Genomic DNA, 16,817 nt, shown 5'->3' with positions numbered 1-16,817 from the left:
AGATGCTCAGGTAAGGCCACTTGTGTGCTGAGAAAAAAGATCTTTTAAAAGGTAAGAGTAACATGAATGTCACATAAGTCTTACAACAGATGGCACTGGACTGCCCTGCGTCCTCATTTTTGTTTTTTTCCACCTTTGTTTTGCAAACAAGTAACCTGGTCCACACAGATAAGACATCATTGCCAGGCATCTGCTAAAATGAAGACTTTTCACTCAGGCTATGCAGCATCTCCATCCCAGAGTATCCAATACCCTGATTAAAATGTTGAACAACATCTAACCCCCAAAAAGATGTGATAATGATACAAATACGCTTCTGTTCTTTCAGTCACCGAAGTTTAAAATGCTAATCTAATTACGGTTCAAGGCTGGCTGATTTTCTTAAAGCAAAAAATTCTAAGGAGAAGTTTCCTGAGCAGGAAGACAGTTCAGCAACAAACTGGTAAATTGTGTCAGCCCAACCAGTGCCTTGGAAGCCTTTAGCTACTGTTCAGCTTTCCAACCTGCTTCCAATGAAGTGTATTTGTACGCTAATCCCAAAGCCCATTTGGCCGTGTCTGATTACAGCAGAGAACGAGATGCTGAGGATAAGAAAAAAGTTTACTTAAAGTGATATATAAAATTTTTTACAGTGATTAGATAATCATTTCCAGAATGTGTTGAGTTTTCAGCCATGTTTAATATGAAAACAAAGCAACATCTTGAACATTTCTTTTTATAACATACTCTGGCTTCTCTTAATGCTTGTGATAAATTCAACTTCTAAAGAATGAGTGATTTTTATTAAATGACAAGGGTATTTCTGCAGATCTACTGGAAAATCATAATAAAATGTAAAACAGATGCACAAGCTATTACAAACAGGTTATTTGAAACTGGGAAGTGACTTACAGTGACATCCCAACCAGACATTGCTTATACTCAACAACCAATCATTTTCTGAACAAAGAGAAAATCTGAAGAGTGATAACTATCACTGCAGAAAGGGAGCAGTGTGTAATTAAGCCACTTAACAGGAAGCAAACAAATGTGAAAAAGGTTGAACCACAACAGTGCCACCTACAGTAAAATACTAAAAGTATTTTTCCTACAGGGAAAAATAAATCAGTGTTCAGTCAGAAAAGTAACAAACTCAGAACTCAATAAACAAAATCTGATTTCACCAAAATACTGAGATCTAATAATATCATGTGCATCACAAGTTTTACACACTTCAAAAAATTGTCACTGCACAATATGAGAGCATTTCTTAGATATGAATACATACACCATCAGTTTTCCGACTTGCAAGCCTTCAGAAAATACGAATCAAAAAGTAACGCGTTTCTGAAGCTCTAATTCCTCATTTGAAGTCTAAAAAAAGCCCGAAAGAAGCCACGTGAGGAAGACAAAGCCCAGCTGCAGCCTTACCTTGCACTCCACCACGCTCTGATCCGACTCACACGTGACATAGATCTCATCGACCGCCCGGCGCAGGTTGTCAAACAGAAATGCCCAGTACCGAGCCCGCAGATCGACCTTCCGAGGCTGCCTTGTTTTTGTTGGGCTTTTGTCAAAGTTTTTATCTCCAGCTGCTGCTGCTGTTAATTTACAGTCTAGGGTAGTGTTCTGAAAACAAGATACACGGGGAAAAGGAAAACAACAAACAGGAGTATGGTAAGGGGTTGGGTTTCTGTGCAACACGCGTTTTTTAAACATATTGAAACACTTGTAAACAAGAACTTCTTCACTGAAGAAGAGGGTATCATCCCTCTGACTCAAAACATGCTTTCTTAAATATAAGCAGCGGTTATGTACAGCTAGATTCCATTTCTTTGACATTTATAATGTTCACATTGCTCAACAGTATGTGATACTCTGCCTCTTAGCACATTGGAAAGTTACACTTTCTATTTACATATCCTGCATTACTTATTCTGACACGTGTGTGCATCCAGAGATGAAATAACATTTTACTAATAAACATACCAGCAATATTCCATCACAGGTACATTCTACTACCAAGACATTACAAGTGGCATTATTGTTTTTAACCCTCATTCTAAACCTAATGCCACTGAAATGCTGATGTGGCCATAAAACACAGAGTGACTGATCAGTGCTGCTTTGCTGCACAGATGCAGGGGACAGCCAGCATGCTAAATGTGATGGGTGCAGAGGGAGAACAGCCAAAGCTCTTCACAAATGCTGGCACATGCAGGAATCACCATGTTGGAAGCACTTGGAAGCACTGTTATGTTGCCTCAGTGTTATATTTGCCCAGGTGACCTGCTTAGTGCACAAGGGAAAGGCTGTGGATGCTCCCTACTGAGACTGCAGTGACAGGACAACAGGAAATGGCCTCAAGTTGTGCCAGGTGAGGTTTAGGTTAGATATTGAGAAAAACTTCTTCACTGAAACGGTGGTCAGGCACTGAACAGGCTGCCCAGGGATCACCAGGGATGAATGGTGATTGCCAGGGATAGAATCCCTATCCCCCAAAGTGTTCAAAAAGGGGTGTGGATGTGGCACCTGGGGACACGGATCAGTGGTAGCACAGTGGTGCCGGGTTAATGGGTGAACTCTATGATCTTAGAGGGCTTTTCCAACCTTAATGATTCTATGACTTGGCATCTGTTGACCTTGTGCACACAGCTCAGTGACCCACATGGGGATACATCTCCCTGACAGAGAGTCACTCATCTGCACAGGATATTCCAAACGATCCTGAAGCACATCTGTTCAGCTGAAAATACCAAATCAGCACTTGGCCCCAGGACACTGCCCTTATCTAACTTGAAATTCTCTATCACAACAGAAAAAAACCCAGAAAAATCCTGCTGCCATAGCAGACTTCCATAAGCTTCTGCATTCCATAGCCAGGTGGAAGCACCTGCAGTAAACCCAAAGGGACACCCAACTGTGTCCCATTTTGTGATGGAAGTATTAGCTACATGTTAAAATAGTCTGGTTTGGATTGGCTTTTTTCATTAATGTATTTATTTAATAGCACCTTCAATGCAGCCTTGATGCACTGATCCACTGTGGCACAGAACTCCAGAAAAATAATTCTTACTACAGTTCTCTTGTAGGGATTACTGCAAAATACCATTTTAAAAACTCAGCTTTTGATGATTGAATAAAAACAACCAAAACCAACCCTGCACAAGCCAATGCACAGTGTTTATAATTAGAATATCTAATCATTAACTAGAAATACTGCAATTAGCAAAATAACTGGCTGGGATTCAAGCCTTTTTGTCCTGTACCATGTCATTACACAAATTCCCCTTTGTAATTGCTGTCAAAATGGTTATGCTCTCACCTGCATTTGTGTTCATATGCCAATTGTTCTGTAAGAAGAGGGGAAATGGGAACCTGATTTACAACCATCACACCAACATCTCTGCTACTCTTACTCTGCTCCAAGTGTATACCAGGTGAACCCCAGCTAATGTGGGCATGAGAGCCACGTTCAGAAAACACACGTGTCATAAACCACCAGTGAACAGGAATTTCAGAAAGGTTTCATATTTTCTTTCTATGGCACCACAGTCACCTCTGAACAAACTGCTTGGAGAAAAGATGCTCCTTAGCTGAGGTCTTGTATAGAAACCTTTAAAGCAAAGCTTACACTGGCTAATTTACAGCTCCTTGAAACTACAGTTTAAAACGATGCAACTGTAGATAGAAAATCATAAATAGCTATATTAAAATAACTTTGCTACCTGGTGCTGCCTGTACTTATAAAATGTGACCTTGATAAAGTGAATAGGTTTACATCATCCAGCTAATACTGTTGATCCAAAGGACAGGTAGCTTTGGAATGGTAATGATGCATAATTCCTACTGTTTGCAAGATGCATTTTCAAATGTATCTTTAAAAGATGGTGTCATGGAACATGTTTTGATATTTAGCAATAAATCCATCTGCTGTATTTGGCATCCATTTATGTCAGCCATATTTTAATGAGGAAAACAGCACACGTAACCTCTGTAGGTTGTTGCAGTTCCATTATTACCCTGTAAGCAAGTTTTTAGGGTCTCAGTAAAACCTAAGCAACATTTACAGTTACCCATAGTCCAGCAGAAGACCTCTGAAAGGATGAAACCCTCTAAACTACCTGATTTCTTGTAAACACAAGTAGTAAGTATTAAGTTGGTGGTTTGTTGTTAGAAATAATACTTTAACTTGCAGTGATAGCTCAAACCTTCAACTGCAGAAGGTGCAGAGCTTTTGTACCTTTGAAGTTAAGAAACATGGGAATACCCCCTGTTCCATCCCAACTAACCCAGTGTGGATGTGGAAGTGATGTTAAAACTGAATCTCTTTTGGTGGTTTTTTCTGGTTTGTTTTGATTTTGGTTTTTTTTCTAACAGTTACAGTAACTTGCCTTGGACTTCTGGAAAGTATGAAATGTATATTTTTGCTCTCAGGATGCCAAAATTTATTGAATGTAGATTTGCCAGCACTCTACTGAAAGGAAGATGAGGTTGATAAGATCATATGAAAGAGCTCTTGTAAGTTTATTTTCTTGAGATTAGTGGCCCATTCACATGTAAAGGAAAATTAAAACTGAAAACTCAACAAAACCAACAAAAAAAAGCCACCAATTACAGCAGTATCAAGTGTCTGAAAAGCAGCAGAAGTAAAGGTGCTGAATGCCAAACTGAAAAGCCAAGATGCACAGACAGTCAGCACTCCATTTCAACCCTTAATTGCACCCACTAGGAATGCACTGGGTCTACAGGACAGTTTTAGTACAGCAATCCCACACAGAGCCAGTGAACAGCAATCTCCTGAAAACTCAGTATTGACATAACAGACAGAGCCCAAACTGTGCAGCACGTTACTCTCACACCCTAAAGATTCTGAGGGGAAACCCTTACGGGGAGCCCCAACTACACCAACAAAACTCAGTCCTCACAGACAAGGAGACCAGGACACACAGTGTTTGTAAGGTATTAGTGAGTGAACAGAGAACACAAGGTAAATAGTCACTAAACTACTGCAAAAATAACATGTTTATGTTTTAAACACGCAAATATGTCTCTATGGAAGCAAAACACTTTCTTTTTTCAAAAAATAACATCTTCCACATGCTTTATTGTCAAATTCTGACAGACTGCCACAAAATACTAAATGGCTAAAGCCATACTAATGGCCAAATCCATTAATCAAAGAAAAACAATGGTTAAAAATATGAAACATAAGGAAACATTGAGATATTACTTTATTGATGGAATAAAGACTGTCAGCCACACAGAAAAAAAATATTAATAAAAATAAGAGCAGTTTCTTCTCTACACTTCTCATTCAGACTTGCCTTTCAGTCATAACTCTTGGAAATTTTACTCACCTGGACTTTTTTCCAAAATAGGGTATACTGACTTCAAATAAGAGCATTTCCTCAAATTAGAAACTGGGGAGAAAGGCAGCCCTTGTACAAGCAGCATGCTTACAGGAAGAATATCCTGTAGCATTTCATTGAACAGCACTTTCCTCAAAATAACTTTCAGTCATGCACCCAGAAGGTAGGAAGGGCCAAAAGTAAAGGCTGAGGAAGATAACCTAAAATCTGGCAATTTTAACTTCTGGATACTTGACTTTGAAACCTGTATGCTTTAAAAACACAACATGTGCCCAGTTTTGGACAAGTACTATTCAGCCAATAATGTATCAATGATCTCAGAGGAAAACATTTGTATGTCACCCATTTGATGTCACAATAAAAAACGAGCAGATACCTGTTTTGCAGTCTTGTGTGTTCCTTGAGTCACCCTCTTTGTTTTTCCACCAGACTGCCATTTCGATTTTCCTGTGGAGGGAAGCAACCATTTTAATCAACAACAGTGATTTTAATTAAATAGAGCACTCATATCTCATCTTGCATCGTACTGAGAGGGGCACAATTTCTGAGTTAAGATGTTCAGCAAATTTTATATTCCAAATATATATTCCACTGTTCAGAATGTGGATAATGCCAGAAAACACTAAAAAAGGAAAAAAAATACAAGATAGGCAAGAATTACAGACTTCATTAAACAAAGATAACCTATCTTTGAGTGTTCAGTGCCTCTGAAAATCATATCATTTCAATGTACATGCCAAATATGATACTAGTTTTCTAGGCAGATTTAAAAAAAAGTCTTCTCTTGAATGACTGTTCAACCAGATATTACAGAATTAAAACAAGAAATATATTTGTTAGGAAAAACAAATGTAATAACTTAGTTTTTCTGGCACTGTTCAACGTCCTAGTAGATTTTCTGCCAAGAAAGATGGGAAAAACAGAACTTGGGCCTGGATTTAGTTCACCGACATTCAGGGAGCCAAAGAAAGAGGGAAAACATTCCCAGAAGACAAGTCAGTCCTTTAAGATCTGAAATGCCTTCTCAAAGGTACCTGTCTCCCTTCACTGCTTATACAAAGTGACTTCAGCAACTCTGCTTCCCAAAGTAGTTTAAATGCCCACACCCAGAGAGGATGATTCCAGGCCTCAGTGCTGTGGTGGTGGCAGTTCACTGATTTAGACTTATCTTGGCACAGAAAAGTCTGTGTTAGCCCAGACCCACCCGATCTGTCAGCACTTAATCTTTGAGATTTGCTGTGGGGGTAATTTGAAAAATTCTATTCCTCCAACTCAGTATCTGACTTGCACAACATGGAAATCATAGGATCCAATTACCAAAAATGTAAGCGAGCTAAGACAAAACAGTAACCATGGCAAGAGAGCTCCCTAGCACAGATTACATCTAAATAAAAGCCTCAAGATTATTTAGCTGGATGAAGCCAAGCAAATCAATGCATCAGTTGAATATGGTCCTCCCCTAGACCACGAGATCATTCTTGAATTTCAGAACTGTCCAGTTGAGTTCTTAACAGTTCTGAGGCCAAATTTCCTAACGCAGCCCAGCTGTTTTACATTGCTCTGGTTATGTAAAGCAGCTGCAAACCTGTCTCCATCAGGCAGTTGTGCAGCTGGTTTGCACAGCTGGGTTGTATCACTGGCTACTCCAGGCAACAAGGCTTTTAATTTAAACCGAATTAAAAACTATTTGCTTGATAATTCATTTTTTAAATTCTACATTAGCCGAAACAACAGGCACAAACTAATATATTGAACTCAATTCAGCAGCATTCAGGAAAAAAGTCATTCAGCTACTGGAGGTATAAAATCTTCCAAGTCACTAAAAAGCTTAAAATGTGGAACAGCTCCATGTCAGAATAACTGAACTATTTCAACCTCCAGTGTCTCTCTTCTGATGTGATTCACACTCTGCAAAGACAATTGGAAGGCAATGGCATACAGGACTTGCACAGGGAAAAGGTTTGCAAACAAATATGGATATGTTAGTATTTTAAAAGGGCAGATGAAGACATAAAGTTGCAGTCTCTTTAGATTCTATAAAAAACAGAGTAACAGTCCATCATCTAAGAACTGTCTGAACAAGTCCCCTGTAAAGACAAAAGCAAGTTTTCAGGCACCTTCTATATGAGGCAGACACGTAGAGAAAACAAAACTTACCAATACAGCAGGTTTTGCAAACTTAAAAAAATACAGTGTGGGACAAGGACTAACTTCTGAAGGCCAGAAAATTTTGCATTTCAGCAGCAGCAGCCACATTTCCAGGCTTTGTTGTTCTTTTTCTTACAATAAGGGCTCTGGTTATTCAAAGGTTTCTGCTTTTGCCCTTTTACATTCCCGAGCAGTGACAGCACAAGAGCACTGCTCAGTGGTTATTTGTATGTTCAGGGACTACTGGTGTGTAACTGGGGTGTAACTGGGGTGTAACTGGGGTGTAACTACACCGTGCTGGCATTGCTGTGAGATGCACAGACCTCAGGGACACGGGAAGGGCTTCACCTGTGAGGAATTTACTGAATTGTGAGGAATTTACTGAATTGTGAGGAGAGAACAGTGACCCAAGATGAGCATCTCATTAGCTATTAAGTTGCCCATGTGAAATATATAAAGTAGCAAAGTTTTGCAGCATTCAGGGAGCTACAGCCATATTTTACACTGGAAGCCCATTTCCTCCCTGTCTGGTGATTAAATATGAAGCATACAAGGTTTATGATTTGTGAAGACTTCCTGTCCAAAAAGCTGAGGTGTCGTATCTGCCAAAAACACCCCACTGATAACCTATTTTCAAAGGTATCTTTTATACTGAAAATCTCAACAATCACACTGCTCATCTCTTGGTTTTGGATAGTTTTACTGGTATGAGAAGTGTGAGAATTGTCTTCAAATTTAGTAATTAATCTCAGTATTCATTTCTGTCCTGGCTATGGCAGAGAGCAGCTGCAGTGTCTTTGACACTGCTCATCATCAGACCTTCAGCAGGGATGATAATTTTCAGCTGAGGAAGCATTTGAAGTTTCTAGTACTATTATAAACCATATCTTCTTAGAAGTTTGTAGAGCAGTAGTAGATGCTATTTTTCTAACAGTACATTGCTAAGGATCTGGAAAAATGACTGCCTTCAAGCATGGATAGAACAAAACTCCCCATGTTTTTACCCCTCCAGATTGAATTACAGCAACATATTTTGCACAAAATTACTTTTACAAATCACTGCCACTGTTTCATACAGAATATAATGGCCCTGTATTCACCTACCAGCACCAGACTGGATTCCCACTCATTCCAGTAAAATTAAAGGTTTGAAACTTATGAGCCTCAAAGAATCCCCTTCCCTTCTGCCAGTTCCAATCAGATCCAGCGTTGCCAGGGCTCCCACACAATGTTTGCAGTCAGGACTCTTCCAATTCCTTATGTGGCCAAAGAGAGCCAAGTTTCAGGACTTTCATCACATCCTGCAAGACCCACTTACTGCAGCAGGCTCTTGTTAAAGCAGTGGAACACACTGCAGGTTCCCCAAAGTGTGCCAGGCACCTTTCAACCAATAAAATATGTTTCCTTACCCTGAAATGCTTAGTCTGCAAATGAATTCTACATGGCAAGAGCCCAAGTGATTTTAAACAAATAGGAAAAAAGAAGAGAACAGTGACAAATACAAGATTTTCCAATTTTTTACACATCTCAAAGTTCCAAAGGTATCTTACTTTCTGTTAGCATTTAAGTGTCAAGCCTCTGCAATGTCACTGATCTGTACTCATAACCAGAATTTCAGAGCTGACATAACTAGGGTGCTTGCTGCTCCAAAACATGCAACAGAAGTGTCACCTGTCATTCCAGAAATCTCTTTCCTTTTTAATGAAATATTTCTCACTGGCAGGAACTATACATTTCCATCAAGGAATTAGAAGGTTTTGATTGCAATTCTTTCATTATTGCTCTTTTGCCCATGGACTCTATATAAAAAACACGAGTCTCTCAGAGGAGGAGTTAAATGGTAAGAAGGACACAAGAACACAATTTTTAAAGGAAATAGGAAAAGGATACAAATGGAAAAAATGAATCCAGCATTTTAATTTATAAACCCTCTCTAAAAAAATGCTCATATCCTCACTGTTTCTGGAAAAAAATCTCCTAATGAATACCAGCATATAATTTAAAATGTTAAATCACACACTGGTGCTGCCAAAGCAATACCTCTGAACATCACAGCAGAAGAAACTGCCCAAAGACAAAATCCTGCTTTGTACAGAAGGGTGGCAGGATTGGCTCAGGAAACCCAAACCTCTGGCCTGATTTACATAACCCTTGAAAGAGCCAGAATTGTCCTAATTCATAATATTTCTGGATCACCCCTCAGGGACACAATACATATTGAAAGATCAGCACACAATGAATCAGAGCTCAGTGACACCAACCCAGACACCTTCCATGCCAAGCAAGGGTCAAGAGATAAAGAATCTGGCTTTGCAGACTTTCACTAACCACAAGTTCCTTTCCACAGGGAAATTTTCCATCAGGCAATTATCATTAGATCCCTTGCATTGTGCAGAAAGGTCAGCCTATGATTTAATGATGAGACTCTAACAAGAGGAAAGCACCAATTTAAAAATTACAATGGTGCTAACATGACCAAAAGAAGGAAATGAATACAGCTACTTGGATTTTAATTACTGTACATAACTACTATTTAATGAAACCTAAAGGTCACTTTTACATTCATTCTTCATGTTTTGACAGGAGTTGTTAGAGCAAACGTTCATCTACACATTAGAGATAGTGGTTTTAAAGGAAAAAGTCTTAAAGTTTCTAAAAGAATATTACAGGCAACAATGTAACAGACTCTTTAAACAGAAAGTGAGTCAAGGCACCAGTTGCTCAAAAATACTGTTAGAAATACACTGCATGTTCCTTTCACACACACTCCTTCACATTACCACCTTCCCCAAAAGTGCAACTTGGAATCTGGAAGTACTTTGGGCCCCAATTCTATTCTGCTTAAAGACAGTTTAAATTTTGCATCAGACATAGGGTTAATTATCTTGCAACTAGACATAACATTTCTTAAAATATCTTTTCCACTGGCAGAATCAGAGAGCAGCTGAAGTGGGAAGGAACCTCTAGAGATCATCTAGTCCAACCTCCAGGCTGCCCAGGGCTATGTCCAGGCAGGTTTTGAGCATCCCCAAGGAAGATGAGTGCCCACAGTTCCTCCAGGCAACTGATTCCAGTGGTCAAACACCTTCACAGCACAAACAAATTGACTTTTAGACACTTAAAAGCAGCAGCACCTGCACAGGGACATGCGAGCTACAAAACCAGAGATGAAGTCCTCAAGAACAGCATTCTGACCTCTGGAACAGCCTGAGCAGTGTAAAAACAAAAGTCAGTTCTTGGCTCCTGAAGTGATCACACCACAAGAGAGTAACAAAACTGCAAGGAGGACCTGCATTACGGAAAACTGTCCCCACATATGCCCTTCCTTAAAGATTCTTCAGAGATGTTTACCAAAGCTGAAGTGATACCAAGAGCAACTTCCAAACTCCTTTGTTTTAGAGCACAGAGAACAATTTGTTGGATTGTTCTAAGCCATCCCTGCAATTCTGAATTGCCAAGTTGACAGAGATCAGTTTAGGACAACATTATTGTGTTACACAAGTATCTTGATAATATCAGCACAAGAAAACAGACTTAGATGTTACTTACAGACAAATGGAAATGATTTTTAAACTGCTGCTGGAAGGTTTTATAAAGTGATCTGCCAACCACAGGGTGCACTTTGGAAAAAAACTTTTAAATTATTCTATGTATGCTAAACAGAACCCTTTTTTTTTTTTTAATAGGGGAATCCTATGTAAAAAAAATGTTTCCAGTTGAGCAACTCCAGTGGACAGACAGATGGAAGTGGAAAGACCTGGTGTAAGACTGTTCAACACATACCATCATCTTCTTTGTTTTCCAGTGGAACACTCCAAGCAATCAGGTTCCTTGCTGTACGTCCCTCTTCTGCCACTATTCTCCTCACTTTATCATGGCTATTGGAGCGTTGGAAAGAAGCCTGAAAACAAGAAATACACAGATGGGGAAACAAGAAAGAGAAATTCTGGGTTTGATACATTAATTCCCTCCAATTTGTGGTTACACCACCCAAAGTGGGACGCTCAGATGCTGAATTTTCATCAAATATCTGAAGCAGGTCTATGCATCCATTCTCACCACCATTTTTCTGCATGATAAGCAGAGTGATTCATCAACATGTCATGGGAGTTATTATCCAGCCCACAGTATGATATGTCTAGACCACACCACCTTCACCTAATTGACTGCCAATGCTGCTAGAGAATCACAGTGGGCTGCACAAACTTTTTAATTACCTTGTGTTAATTAGAACTAATTATTCAAGATAAAAGCTGCATAAGACCAAAATACTTGTGTTAGCTGACTGGTGAGAGCCTGGAGAAAGGCACAAGAACCTAGAAAGTATTTCCTGGCAACTGTGATGGGCTGTTACTACGAAGCTGCAACTATTGAAAGATGCAATGAGAGACACTGAGGATGAACTTCATTTACCTAAAAAACATCTCTTTGCACTTGGGAAATGCACCATCACGAGACATTTGAAACCAAAAGCATTAAAAAGTATTTGTATCAACTGTCAGGTATCAATCAGATAAAACCTTGCCTCTTCTACAGTGTGTGACGTGATTCCTCAGAAAATAATTTCCAACAAAACCAAACTATAAACTGTAATAATAAACTTAGGTACCCTGACAGCACAAAACTGCTCACCAAGTCAGCTTTAAACACTGGCAAATGTAACCACAAAGAACTTACATAAACCTACATGTTATTTAGGCACAAACAGACAGATTTCCCTGTAAGACTAATCAAGAGGTACAGTTTTCCTCTTTTCATTCTTACCATCATATAGCTCAGGCCTGCAGCCACTTTTACATCTTTAGAAAGAAAATACAGTAAAATTACAGTAAAAATGAATACAGCAGATGAGTGGCTAGAAGTTATTAAGGTGCTAGGAAATGCAACACAAATGAGAAACTGCTTTTACTTCACTATTTATATAATATAAGTTTTTAACTTGTTCTCAGCTGCCTGTTTTGAAGTCACAGTGTGCCATCTAGTGCTCCACAGACACCACAGGTAACACAGCAAGAGCAAAATAAAAATACCACTGCTATCAGTGAAATTTTGGAAAACCTAATGTAATAAATAGAGCACATTACACACTTTGGCCCAAAGAAAGCCAAACAAGCATGTAAAAAAAAAATAGGATCTGTACAAAATTGGCTCTAATCTATCCTTATTCTATACAACTAATTGCCTCTTCTCACTAGGAACTTTTACTAAGTGATAACTTCTGCTGTGGCAAGTTTGGTTTGGGTTTTTAATGCCCTGTTGCTTAACAATGCACTTTCCATCATTGATCTAAGAGTTGAAGATCCACAAATGTCACACAACTATTTTAAATCCCTTTAAACTACTGTATAAACTCCCAATGTAAATACTTGTGAAAGCTTACTCAATTTTAACTTGATCTCCTCTGAGATATGTACTTAAACCAAAAGAAGAATTTTCAAACAGCATTTTACATTAATTTGTTCTCAAATCTTCAAAAAAGATCCAAACACTCACCTTAGCTGGAAGTAAAGCTAACCTACAGCATCCATAACTGCCAAAAATGAAATGAGTAAACAAACAAATCTTTACTCATCTATTGCATCTTTTTCTTCCAAATTCCCCACCAGCAGACAGTGTTCACTCAGCACAATCTATGTGAGATTTATTTGACTGTGGTTCTCCTACAGCACAAGGCCACTCACTCTTGACTTGCACAGGGGACTTGGAAACCATTTCAGTTTTTCTTCCCTACTTTTTATGCTGTTATGTTCCATTTCATCCTTCACTGGTCTTCCTTATTTTCCAGGCTTACCATCCCTACTTCTTTGGTCCTTTTACTCATGTTTTCCAGATCTCAGATTTCAAGTTTTCTGAATCTGACCACTCAGTGTTTTCTCTTCCAGATTGTCTCCAGCTGATTCTGCTTTTGAAATACAATGTCCAAAAGCACATACAAATACTTCAGGGAAGACTTTCTCAATGCTAAACACTGAGGGCAGGTTATCCATACCTTACAGGTGATAATTCCATTTAATCATCTCCAAATGATGTGTGGGGGCTTTTTGCACTATGAGACTACCTTTGCATCATTAATGATGGTAATTTTTGACATATCACACATAAATTAGCACAACTTACACAGTCACAGAAAAACAAAGCCTGGAAGGGCCCTTTGCAGGTCCAGTCCAACCCCTGGTCAGAGCAGACCCAACTTTTCCCAGTACATCAGCAGGATTTCTCTTGTTGCATATATGACCCCCTATAACCTCCAGGTTCCTTTCTGCACAGCTGCCACCAAGACAACCATTTTTCAGTTTTATTTCTGGAGATCATTACTCCCATGGGAGTGTAAAACTTCGCATTAGTCCCCACCACCCTGACTTTTGAAATTATTTATTTTTATACAAGCCAGAAAGGTTTATAAGGGAAGTGTAAGTATCTCATCAGGACATTTCAAAGTACTTTGTATAACGAAAGTAGAGCCTGACTTTAAACTCTCATCTCCATAACTCAAACGTCAGTCAAAAGAAACCAACAAAGCCTCAAGGGAGGCCCTGATGGCACAGTTAACAATGAGGAAATGCACAGCCACTGAGTGAATTGTGCCAAAGTGCCTGTTGTTGTGCCATGGTTGGTACCAACAGTCTTTTCATTTGACAAGAGCAAACTTTAACACCCCCCCTCCACAGTGATTGATACTGATACGTGGGGTTTGACTGCTTCCTCAGCCCAAATCCCTCTGTTTGCTCCTGAACTACCTAAAGAAGTCACCTTCTTCAGAGTGCTCTAGATACAGAGCCAGAGGACTGACCAGAAACTGTTTAGCTTGAACAGCAAATGTTTGTTATTTAGTCTGTACTGTTTCTTTTACACGGCTATGAACATTAGAGGATCCTTCATGAGGATTCTTCCTTTAATGGTGTTCGTACATATAAATATATTGATGTAAACAAAACTACCAATTTCACCCACTGCATTCTTGAAGAAAATTACTCCAGTCTAACCTCAGCTTCTTCAAAGAACACTCTGTCAGTGCTACCAAACATCAGGGCCTTGCACTGCAGCACAGGTCGGAAGAAAGCAGTTTAAAATGGGAATTGGCTGAAATAAATAAGTGCCAAAACCCCCATATACTAACACAACTGGAAACTATGAAAAACAGAAGAAATACTCACATTTATTCTACAGTAAAATTCCTTTTTGAAGGTTTCCTTTTATGATGCTAATGAATAAAATTTATTCAGCTCCTACAATCAATACTTTCACAGAAGGTAAAAACAAACCGATTTATCAGTGAATCCCAACATGAAAAATTAGTTTTTCTGGCTGTAGAAAAAATACTGTACCACATACTGCTTCAGTAGCTGAACATCTTACCATCATGTTATAGCCTTCATCTGCATCAACAGGCTCACTTATTACATTTTTGGACGACCCCATTGAGTTTTCATACCTGTGTCAAAATAAATGCAATTAATTATTTTCACTTCAACCACTTCTAAAATTACTTTTAGCTTGTTGGCAGCGTTTATGTCATGGACATCAAATCAATATGGTAAGATTTTCAGAAGATAGTTTTATTTTTAAAGAGTTTGCACTGCTGCTTATTAAAAGTAGCCAAAGGCCCAGGAAGAAAACAAAAAGAGAATGACCCTATAGAAAAATGCAAATGTAAGTGCAGTAAGATAGGAAACAGTACAAAGAATAGTAAAATGTTAAAACAAATCTTTGCATGGGCTGCTCTGGAACAGTGAAGCAAGGAGAATAATCTTTCCTGTAACAGAGGACTGGGAAAAAAGAAGTAGTTCAAAAAGAAAGAGCCAATCAGAGACAAACAGACCATCAGTATCAGATAATTAGTGGTGAAGCAAAATAAAATGGAAAACTTCTGTTCTCATTTACCTCTAAAATCTGATGGTTCCTGTACAAGTCAGCTCTGAGGAAGTAAATACTTTTATCCAGCTGTGAATACAGAACCATTGCCAAAAGTGCAGAAGTGCACAGGACTAAATATTTATAGGTTTATCAAACATTTCCAAAGCAGTGTCAACAATTCTGAAATAAAATGAAACCCCTGGCTTCAAGGCTGATAAATTCTGGATAGCTGCTGATTAGAGCATGAACACCCTAATCTTATTCTTCTGAAGAATCATGTGCTAACTGGAAACTAAGAACACTTTTACGTTATCAGAAATTAGGTAAGAGAACAAGACTAACCTTTAATCACATTCAAAGTCAGATTTTGTTGGCCTTTATCATTAATGACACTGCTGTTCAGTGGGCTGTTCACTTGTTCTGACATTACATCTCGTGGTTCTCATAAATGGCCAAATTTTCTAAAAGTAAATAGCCAAACCTGCATCAACAAGCAGGCAGTTGTTTATATGCCTTAAGACAACCTACTGAACCCATAAAACCTGAAATGTTCTGCAGCTGAATGAAGGGAGCTGCGATTCTGAAAACAAAGATTGTACTTCACCATCACTTGAGGCATCAGGGCAGGCCCAGCATGAACCTTCAAACACTGAGGTATCCTGGAAAGCTGTGCTTTTGAACACCAAACCGCCTTGATTATATTCAAGGTGCAACAAAAGCTCACCAAACTGACATATACATTTGAGGAAAAAACCCGAGGGCCCAAGTGTTTTCCCAGTACTGCAGTGCATTTGGGAATAAAGCAGAAACAAGAATCTGTGTTTAGAGAAGTGTGCAGAGAAGACAGTCCCTACCCCTGAGTACTCGTTGAGACCTACTGAGCTGTCAGCTCCTGGAGCCGTGATTTTCGCTGTCAGCTAAGGAAGACCACTGGTTTATGCTCGGGACGGCACTAGTAGTTTTTATAATTCAAATACTCATACACCGTGTGGCAGTTTTTAAGAGCTGACAGTGAAATTCCCTCCACGTGTGCCTCTCCCTTCCATACACACACACAGCACGGGTGGGCCTGTGCAGCTCCGACGACCGCCGGGTTCACACGCACCGGGGTCCCCCTGACACGGAGCAGGTCCCAGTTTCCCCACAGCCAGCGGGGCTGGCTCGGAGGGACCGTCCCGTCCCCCGCCGGCCTCGCCGTGCTAGCCCTCACGGTACAGTCTGACCCACCCCCACCGCTCCCGGTCGCCTGTAGCAACCGGGCGGTCCCTGCCCCGGCTGGCAGGGCCGTGTCCCGGAGCGGCCCGCCGGGGGCTGTGCTGCTGAGGGGCTGAGGGGAGGGGGCCCGGCCCGCCGCCATCTTGCCCCGCGCGCCCCCCGCGCGCCGGTCACTCACGCTCTCCGCCGCGCCGCGCCGTCCCGCCCGCGCGCGCCCCGCCGCGATGACGTCATCGCACCCCGCCGACA

General features: G+C 40.0%; 1 protein-coding gene across 2 annotated transcripts in view; it reads right to left on the bottom strand.

Moving 5' to 3' along the window:
* Nucleotides 1-16,817, bottom strand: part of SCAPER (S-phase cyclin A associated protein in the ER) — a 142,333-nt gene extending 125,516 nt beyond the window's left edge. For both annotated transcript variants that reach the window (XM_017816921.1, XM_017816922.1), the window contains exons 1-5: nt 16,747-16,817; nt 14,856-14,931; nt 11,283-11,400; nt 5,728-5,798; nt 1,411-1,608 (exon numbers count right to left, since the gene is read on the bottom strand). In XM_017816921.1, coding sequence (XP_017672410.1) covers nt 1,411-1,608; nt 5,728-5,798; nt 11,283-11,400; nt 14,856-14,931; nt 16,747-16,802 — 519 coding nt within the window. In that variant the 5' untranslated portion in view covers nt 16,803-16,817. The remainder of the gene's footprint in view (nt 1-1,410; nt 1,609-5,727; nt 5,799-11,282; nt 11,401-14,855; nt 14,932-16,746) is intronic.

This window comes from Lepidothrix coronata, unplaced genomic scaffold (assembly GCF_001604755.1).
Source record: "Lepidothrix coronata isolate B3197 unplaced genomic scaffold, Lepidothrix_coronata-1.0 Scaffold58, whole genome shotgun sequence".
NCBI lineage: Eukaryota > Metazoa > Chordata > Aves > Passeriformes > Pipridae > Lepidothrix > Lepidothrix coronata.
The sequence above is the reverse complement of the archived record's forward strand: the minus strand, read 5'-3'. Positions and strand labels throughout refer to the sequence as shown.